This window comes from Polypterus senegalus, chromosome 9 (genome assembly GCF_016835505.1).
Source record: "Polypterus senegalus isolate Bchr_013 chromosome 9, ASM1683550v1, whole genome shotgun sequence".
Lineage (NCBI taxonomy): Eukaryota > Metazoa > Chordata > Cladistia > Polypteriformes > Polypteridae > Polypterus > Polypterus senegalus.
The window spans coordinates 143,341,843-143,352,138 of record NC_053162.1 but is presented as its reverse complement, the minus strand read 5'-3'; the positions used below and the strand labels follow the sequence as shown (position 1 = coordinate 143,352,138).

The following is a 10,296-nucleotide window of genomic DNA, read 5'->3' as shown; positions in this document are numbered from 1 at the left end:
TGAGACTGTATGCATAATGAATCATGCAATGTGACTTACTTCAGTTTTTCTATACATTTTATGCCATTATATTTTCTTATCTTCCAACACAGACAAATACTTTGAACTTAGAGAACTTGTCTTTTCAAGCATCTGTATATACTGTGTGGTGGTGGTGTGGTGATGGTGGTGTTTTCCTGTTCATGTTTAATATGTTATTTTGGTTATTTGTATATTTCCATAGCCATATTATTGTTTTTCTTTGTTTTGTTTTCAATTAAGATCATTTGGATCTGGAAGAGAAAGGAGGAGACGGTAGGTTTTTGCTATTGGGGGAGGGGTCTTTTTGTTATAAATTTAAGGGATAAGTTTGGTACTTTTTAAGTTGAAGGTTTTTCATCACAAACATGGTAAATAAGCATTTACCAGACAAAATTGTATTCTAAACTTAAGCATTTTCTAAATTTTTTTTTAAAATGCATAGCTTGTCCTAGTGTTTTAAAATGGAATATATACATATGTGGAAATTCATATACTTGTCAATGTGAATATTCATAAGATTTATTCAAAATAGTACAAAATCCAGTAGATTCCCATTGGAGCGTATGGTACAAAATAATGAGTAGGTGGGATTGCATTTTCTTTTCCGGTAACCTTTTTTTTTTTGTTGTAAAGTACCTCAGTTTGATTCCTGGTTAGGCCCCTGGCTGTGTGGAGGTTACTTCTTCTTCTCATGTCCACTTGATTTTTTTTTTTTGAGTATAGTGGCTTTCCTTTCAGATTTAATGGTCATTCTACCTTGGTCTCCTGTAATCAAATATCTCCATCTTCTGGCTAGTACTGCTACAGTGAGCTCTTTCCATCCATAATCTTAAATTGGATGAAGCAAATAAAAAATAGGTGGATGGTCATTCTAATTAGACAAAAGCTTAATAATTGTTTAGATACAAGATAAAAAATAAATGCACTAGACAGTGCTGCTTCATTTCAAATGAAAAAGTTGTCTTTTCTTGACACAGATTGCCTGCCACATTAAGCTTTCTTTTTCCCTTTTTAGCTGGAGTGTGAACATCTGGAAGGACAGTGGAGTTTCTTTTCAAGTCATTGCATCATGCAGATGGCTATAAAATATGATGAATTTAGAATGAGGAGGAATTCAGTTCCACCAGTGCAGACTCCCTATGCCAAGCACATGCTGCCATATTTGCCACGGCCAATGATGGAGAATTCAGCATGTTATACTTTACCTCCAGAGGTACTGTCATTTAAAAACAAAAGGAAAATGCACCACTTTTGTTTATAATGGGCAAAAAACCTGTATTTCTATTGTTTGTCTTTTCTTCTTTTTATTCTGTCCCACTTAAATTTCTACTTTCATTTAATGTTTGACAATTTTAAATACTATTTCGTCTTTTAAGAGTTACAGTGACAAAAGGCTAATCGGGTCATATCACAATTTTTTGTCATCAGCAATGGTGTCCAGGACATCTTAGGTCCTTTCAGACTAACCATTTTTCCAATCTACTTTAGAAGACGAAGAGCATTAACTGATAAGACCTTAGTCTGAAGGGGCCAGATACATCATCTCGGTTGAACTAGATGTTTTCTTGTTCTGAATTGTGCTATTTTTTTTTACTGTATCTATATCTGGTTGGCAAGTGTGCTGCTAAACTGATGATTTTATTGTATTTCTCACAACCAATGCTGCCTTGTTAGAGAGACACAAATGCATACTTAACTGACAGTGCTTATTTTGTAGAAGTCCATCCATCATTCTAATGTCTCCACTTCAAAACTACCTGTTTTTACAAAAATGTGTATGCTGAAGCAATATTTTGTAATTATAAATTATATCTCATCTTCTCAATCTACTTTTCCTGGTGAGGGTCACAGTAGTGGAAGCAGGCGAAGCAGGAGAGCTCAGATTTCTGTGTCTACAACTACAAATTCTAGCTCTTCTTGTTTAAATCCCAGTTTTTCCCATGCCAAATGGGAGATATAATTTTTCCAAAATGTCCTTAGGTCTTTGCCTAGTGGGATATACCTGGAGCAGTGGGAGCTGCCTGGGGGGGACATTCTTATGACATACCCAAACTACCTTGTCTGGCTGTTCTCAATAAGGTAGGAGAAGTGATTCTACGACATGTCATGACAACATTCAAAACAGAGGTGGCAAACACATGACAGTCAACCATTAACAATAGACAGTAGCTGCATCCATGTCAAAAAAATACAAAAGGCTAGTGTGAAAAGGTTATGTGTCAAGCAAAATGCTATGCAAATTAATTATAACATTCCTCAAATAATAAAAAAATACAAATCACTTTATGTTCAAGAATACTTTGTTACCAGGTGTAAATCTACATATTCGTTCAATACTGAAGATGTACAGTTGTAAAATGTATAAAATAAAGTAAAATGATAAAATGTATAAGCTTTACTTGGGCTCAACTGTATGTGTAAATAACAAAGCAAATGTTACAATTCCAACAAATCTTAAGAAAACAAGTATGGAAAATGTTGCATGGATTTACGTATGAATATATCACACTACCTGAAAGCACTTTAATTCTTGTAATACATTTTTTTCTTTGTAATATTTTTCAATTATAATTAACATATGAAATGATTAAAAGAACTTTAGCTGACTAATTGAACATTGCATTTGATAATTAATTTTTGAGATCTAACTTTATACAACATACAGTACCTATAATACATATTCACCCCCTTGGACATTTTCATATTTTATTGTTATACAACATTGAATTACAGCAGATTTAATTGTATTTTTTTGACACTGATCAACAGAAACCTCTCTATTATAATAAAAAAAATCCTGGGAGGAGACGTGACTTTTTCAGAGAGATACTTTCATGTCCTGCAAGATGAGACTTTATGGCAAGAGATTTAACCATGCCGGAAATAAAAGACAAAGAGTAGATGAAAAAGTAGAATGTTGTAAAGAATTCAAAAACGTTGGCGCAATACACATGCAGAACAGATTAGAGATAATGAAAGTGCTAAAATTCGAAAGTCTCAATAAAATGATAGTAAAGATCACATTAGCACAAACAAACATAAATTATTACTCGGTGAAATAACGGAACAGCGAAAAGAGATCAAATGTATTTTTTGGATGTAAACTTTAAGTCAGAGACTTGTAGGTCGTCTAATACGTGTTGCCATCAAAAGTAATGTTTCTTCCCATTGAAGAGGTGTATCCACGAGAATTAAAAGATTTGTTGGTTGGTGAAAGTGAAATCCACATACGCGAGCAGTAGAGGCATGAAGTGGCTGGCACGTAAGCAGGACGGGGAGGGGGTTGGCAACTGAAGCAAGCAGGGAGCGAAGCCCCCTAGTAAACAAACACAAAATAATCGTATTAAGTATTTATCCCTAAGTCTCATCATTAGTTCAATGGAGATCACCTGTCTATTTTCAAAGGGTTTCAGTGGATTACAGTATTAATGCACCCGTACATATGTGGAAGGTTCAAATTGAGGTAAGTTAGTATCGTGGCCTAACCCATACAATGAAGACAAAAAAGTACTTAAGGGATCTCTGTGAAAAGCTGATTGTAAAGCACAACTCAGGGGATGGTGAAAATATCGAAGTCACTGAATATCCATTGAAGTCCAGTTAAGTAATTCATTAAGAAATGGAAAGTAAAATTGGCTCAGCTGTACTTAACGCAGGGTATCCACAAAAACTGAGTGATTGCTCAAGAAGACGACTAGTGAGAGAGGCCACCAAGAGACCATTGATAACTCTGAAAGAGTTACAGTTAAAGTAGCTGAGATTGAAGAGACTGCGCAAACAACTGTTGCCCATGTTCTTCACCAACTCCAGCATTATGGGAGAGTGGCAAAGAGAAAAATACTTCTTTAGAATGCACTTGTTACTTTGGTTAAGGTTTGCCTGAAGCCATACCTTAGAAGGAGACTCTGAAGTTAGCTGGAAGAAGGTTCCATGATCTGATGAGACCAAAATTGAGCTTTTAGACCATCAATCTAAATCCCATTAAATGTGAAGCAAAGTAATGGCAGCATCATGCTGTGGAGATGCTTTCCAGCAGGAAGCCCTGGAAGACTTGTAGAAGATAAAATTAATGCAGCAAAATACAGTAAAAGCCTAGAGAAATACCTGATGCATTCTGCAAGAAACCTGTGCCTTGGAAGAAGAATTGTTTTCCCAGCAAGACAACGACCCAAAGCATAAAGTCAGAGCTACATTAGAGAGACCTAAAAACAACAATGTTATTGTCCCAGAGTGTCCAAGTCAGAGTCATATCTTAATTGAGAATTTGTGGTTGGACTTGAAAAGGTTGTTCAGTCCCTCACATAGCTCGAGCAACTCTGCAAAGGATAATGGGGGAAATTGGCAGCATCCTAGTGTGTAAAGCTGATCAAGACCTGTGCACACAGACTGAAGACTGTTGTGGTTGACAAAGGTGCATCTGCTAAATGCTGACTTGAAGGAGGTGAACACTTACGTAATCAGTTATTTTGTGTTTTATATTTATAATTAATTTAGACCATTTTTTCTATTGATCAATGTCAAGAAACCCTATTCTAATTCAATGTTGTGTAACAATAAAATGTGAAAATTTCCAAGGGCTAAATACTGTTAAATTCACTGCTTAAGCTCATTATCTTATGCAATGTTATGCTAATTGTGCTTTTTTTTAGCGTAAAATGTCAGTGGTGCAAAATGAAGAGATTCAAAACAGAAGGGATTCTTCCATTTCCAAGAAAAGCAGCACATGTGTAAATCTTGTTCAACTACCCTGCACCATCAATACTCTTAATGAGAAGACATCATTGAACAGGAAACTTAGCGGATCAGAACCTGTCAAACTTCAAGCAGCCTTATTCAATAAATCTCATCAAAGTTTCTCAGTAAATCCTGAAGAGTTGCCAAGGTACCATAGACCTTTTTCTAATGATCAGCAATTCAAGGACAGTGGCAACAAGTGGTATACAAACTACACAATGCACAACTCCTTCAGGACCTCAACTCCTCCTACACGTAGCGTAATGTCGGCTCCCAGTTTTGTTTTTGAAAAATCACAGAAACAGAGATGCAAGCTCATTGGTGATGACCGTCAGCTTTACAGTTCCTCTAACAAAAAGCGCCAACGGTATGTGACAAAAGATGGCAAGAGCCAGGTTAACCTTGGCAATATTGAAGAAAAGAAAAGGTTTCTTTCAGACATTTTCACCACCATTGTTGATCTAAAGTATCGCTGGTTTTTATTTGTCTTTATGATGTGTTATATTGTGACATGGATCATGTTTGCAGAAATTTATTTTATAGTTGCTTGGCTGAGGGATGATGTTAATCACATAAGGGACCAGACATGGAATCCATGCATTGAAAACGTGGATAGCTTTCTCTCTGCTTTATTGTTCTCAGTTGAGAGTCAACGAACCATTGGCTATGGTTACAGAATGGTAACAGCCAATTGCACAGAAGGTGTAATTTTACTTATGATTCAGTCAATCATTGGTTCCATGATTGATGCCCTCATGGTAGGATGTATGTTTGTGAAGATCTCTAGACCAAAAAAAAGAGCTCAGACTTTGATGTTCAGCACAAATTGCGTCATATCTTATCGGGATGAGGAACTATGCTTAATGTTTCGAATTGGGGATCTTCGAGACAGTCATATGGTGGATGCCAAAATAAGAGCCAAGCTAATCAAGTCCAGGCAAACTAAGGAAGGCGAGTTCATTGCACTGGAGCAATCTGAATTCAACCTTGGATATAACACAGGAGAGGACCGGCTTTTCTTAGTGGAACCTCAGATTATAAGTCATACCATTAACACAAGTAGTCCATTCTGGGCCATGAGTGCAGATTCCTTGAAAAGGGAACAGTTTGAGATTGTTGTGATCTTGGAAGGAATTGTGGAGGCAACAGGTTTGTCTATACTCTTTAACTTTAATAGTATATAATATGTTCAATTTCATTTTCACTTTATATGGATGGAATGGTCTTTGGCAGTTGCAGCACTGCATGATACAGTTCAGTAAAATAGTATTTCTCCCCATTCAACCATCTTAATCATAGTATATGTCTGCAATGAATATTATCTGATCTTTATCCAGATCATCAAAATACATCTATGGGACTAGAATGAGAAAAAAAAACCCAAATGGTTATTTAAATTTTTTCATAAAAATATCTTCGAACACTCTTATGGAAAACTTAACTGTGCACAAAAACAGGGTGTATGGTTTGCCAGTCAGAAACTGCAGTCATGCACCTTTTCTATGGTTTATCAGTTTTTCATATCACTTCTAAGAATATTTTGCCACAACTGACTGTGTCAAACTTTTCATTTTGAGTCATTCCTTAGCATTTCTTTGGTGTCTGGGTTCTGGATGTTTGCTTCATTCAAAAAGTCCTGAGTTCTTCTTCAGTCAGTTCTAATAAAGAAAGTCACGCATCAGCTGAAGGAAAGATTGCATAAATGTCACCAGAGGAGTCCTGAAGTAGAAAAACTAACACATTTTCAGTGTAACGTGACAAGGTGTTGAAGTTCTGGTAAAACACAACAGCTTTAGTCTATGACGCCCTAACACCATGCTTGACAGTTTAGTCTTGTTTCAGAAAGCTTTCAAGAATTTTTGTTGCTCAAAAGATCCAGTGTTGATTCATTTCTTTATAGAATATTCCTTCTAATGTCTTCAGGAGCATCCACATTATTTCACAATCTTTAGATAAAGAACAGTGATTCTTTTTTTCCCCACATAAATTATTCCTTTTAAAATCTTGAGGAGCATTTAGATTGTTTATTTTTTAAAGGAATACTCCACCCAAAACTTATAATTTTAACATGCTACTTACCCTTGAGGTTTTTACTGAAACGTGAGAAAAATTTTAAGCTCATGTTTTTCATTAAGACAGAAGATAACATAGTTTCTGCCATATAGACATTTATGGTGACCAATGCTGGACAACAGCAAACATTATCAAAACATCCATGAAACACACTTGGATGCGAAGAAGCATCTGAACCGTAGACCTGACTCCCATTATTACATTTATAAATTCATAATAGTAAGTCACAAATAGAATACCTTGGGATCATTTAGCAGCAGTCTGTGAAACTGTGTATGGGAACTGAACTTCCCATTCTCTATCTGATAATATTTTCGGTCACTTTAATTTTTAGTTTTACATGTCTCACAGTTAAAACATGCTTTTTTGATGTCATGTGAAGTGCAGTGTTAGTCTATGAATAAGGTGTTACTGGGCTGCAATCGTGACCAGGGAATAAATCAGGGACACAAGTCTGTAATTCATATACTTGGGCAAGTCCAAGTGTGTTCCATTTCGTTCACGTTTTTTCCAAAAGTTACTTTTTTAGCAATATTTTAGTTAAAAAAATGAATGCGTTTGGGACTACTTAACTTGTGGATTACACAAGCCGAGTAATGTTATATTTTTTTATTGATTTTTTGTGATTGTTTGTTGTTGTGAAGCACTGGTCACCACAGACTCCTATTATATCAGAAACTTTGTTATCTCAATTTTGCATGAAAATATGAGATTACATTTTTTCCAAGCCATCACTGCAAACTACACAGGGAAAGTGATATGTAAAGATGTAATTTTTGGATGGTATATTCTTTTAAGTAACAATGTTCCCTTTTTACTTTTTATCTAAATTGTCTGTGGGTATTACCACCGTAATGCAGATATTCACATAAATCTCTTCAGACATTTTTAGTTCTTGTAACTGATTTTTTGACTAAGGATGGCCACTTTTCTACATAGAAAAAGTCTTCAAGAAGGAGTGGGACACTTACAGGCCCCTAGTTGGTTGTTGTAGAGTTGAGGGTTTTTAAATGTGACAAGAGAGTAACCATAATGCAATTTCAGGTTGCAGGTAGAAAAATGTTGTGTATTGTTAACAGTTATACCCCTAACAACTATTCTGGCTATTTACCTTTAATAGTGATGGCGGACAGAGCTATTGAAGGAATACTGCATGCTCAACCAGGATTATTACAGTAACAGATGGAGGGCACAGTGGTAGCGCTGCTGCCTTGCAGCAAGGAGACCTGGGATCGCTTCCTTGGTCCTCCCAGCGTGGAGTTTGCATGTTCTCCCCGTGTCTGCGTGGGTTTCCTCCAACAAACCAAAGACATGCAGGTTAGGTGCATTGGCGATTCTAAATTGTCACTAGTGTGTGTGCGTGTCCTGCGGTGGGCTGGCACCTTGCTTGGGGATTTGTTCCTGCCTTTGCTCCCTGTGCTGGCAGGGATTGGCTCCAGCAGAGCCCCGTGACCCTGTGTTAGGATATTGCGGGTTGGAAAATGAGTAACTGACTGACTGAAGTCTTGTCTGTGTGATTCTCCCTGTCACCAGTGCAGCTTACATTACAAATGGTACAAATGTTGATATCTCTTATTACACAGAAATAATGTCCGCAATATGCTAAGACTAATATAGGAGGACTGAACTGTAGCAGGCCACTTTAGGGTCAGTCAGATAATATTTTATGAATTGTGTACTCGCATTATTTGTCTATACAGGTTTATTCCATTGGTTGAGAATATATGAAAACCTTTGGGGACAGGCTCTAAGATTTTGTGCTATTGGCATGTGTAAGGAAGTAATGATGAGTCTGGTGTTGTCAGGTTAAGGTTGAGCTAGTATCTTCAATCTCACACTAGTGTTGTTCTTAAAATAAGCATTTTGATACTTTTGATAATGAAAATTTTAAAGAATTAAAAATTTGTATACTAAGTAGGTAGCTTTTACAACATTTTGTCATTTTCTGATATGTTCAAGTATAAAAAAACAACTTGACCTGACAGCTTGTCTTTGACTCCTTCATCCACAAACAAGTTATCTTTATGGGAGGAATCCAGCAAGATAATACTGTAAAGAATAAGGCACTGAAATCGTTATTTCAGCTTTCCCCTTGACATAACACTGGATCAATAGTATTTGTAAATACTTGGATGGATCTTTTTATTTGCTGCTTTTGTGATTTAGTTCTGCAAATCTTTAACAACAATTTATATCTGCTTGTTTTGCAATAGGAATGACATGTCAGGCTAGGACTTCTTACACAGATGATGAGATACTCTGGGGTTACCGTTTCGAGCCATGCATGTCTTTGGAGAAAGGAGCCTTTCGTGTGGATTACAGCCGGTTTGACAAGACATTTGAAGTTACTACGCCATTGGTCAGTGCTAAAGAGATGCAAGCACTGAAAGACTTAGAAAGGAATGAGCAGTCCATCTTGAGCCTATATTGGGATAATGTGGGTAATACCTACCCGTCCGTAGATCCAGAGAACAGACTGAGCCGATCTGGCATTGACCATATCTCAGAAGAAAGGACACCAGAACTGAAGGACAAAGTATTTGCAGTTTAATGCATATATCTGATCAATTTGAGATTGTTGACTGACATCAAATGATTAAGAAGTACATTCATCCAATTTTCTTTGAACTGCTACAAATTCAATTCATAATTTCAACTTTGTGACAATGCCAAGTAGCTTTTGTGATCTGCATGGTGCTAAAAAGCTGAATAAAATATTTCTGAGTACACAGGCAAATCTGTTTTATTAAATAAAAGTTGTCAAATATCAAATTGTATTCATTATTGTTGACTGCCATTTTTAGGTTAATGTTCATTCTTACTTCACTACAAATACAATTTAATTCTAATTTTAAAGTAATAGGTTTAAAACAAAGATCAACCAAATGATTATTCAATTTTCAGTGTAGCTTTCAAAGTATCCAAATAGTCAAACCTAAGAAGTGTAATGATAATCACAGAATACAAGTTTCTGACCAGGGATTTCCCATGTAGAACAATTAGAAAAATAAAGAAAAAAAAAATCCATAGTCTCCTTTTACAAATAATTTCATTTAGGCAAGTTATAAATAACAATTAAATGGACTGAGATTTATTTTTATCCCTCTCTTAAAGAATTTGTAAATATATTTAGTTAAAAGCATCCTGAAACACTTAAGTGTAATGCCAATTTGGAGTTCATAGCATAGTGATAAGTGATTAGTACTACTGTATCAGGGATGAGGCACGAATAGTTTCGAGTAGCACATATGATTCTTGTTTATTTGCAGTTTGAACATTCTTCCCATGTCAGCTTGGGTTTCTTTTGGGTATTCCAGTTTTCTTTCCAACTTAGCAAAAATATTCATTGCACATGTGCCCCATCATGAAGTGGGTTCTACTTTCTGACTAGTACCCTTGCAAACTGGCACTTCACAACTCTACGTTAGATTAAATGGGTTTATGAATGCTGTGGTATGTTATGATACT

The 10,296-nt window shown here is 36.0% G+C and overlaps 1 protein-coding gene across 1 annotated transcript; it reads left to right on the top strand.

The window, feature by feature from the left end:
* The first annotated feature begins 1,168 nt into the window (after window positions 1-1,168).
* Window positions 1,169-9,451, top strand: LOC120535015 (G protein-activated inward rectifier potassium channel 4-like). The gene is made up of 3 exons (XM_039762518.1): window positions 1,169-1,234; window positions 4,671-5,904; window positions 9,042-9,451. The coding sequence occupies exons 1-3, from the start codon at window positions 1,172-1,174 to the stop codon at window positions 9,377-9,379; spliced, it is 1,635 nt and encodes a 544-aa protein (XP_039618452.1). The 5' UTR covers window positions 1,169-1,171; the 3' UTR covers window positions 9,380-9,451.
* Window positions 9,452-10,296: the final 845 nt, after the last annotated feature.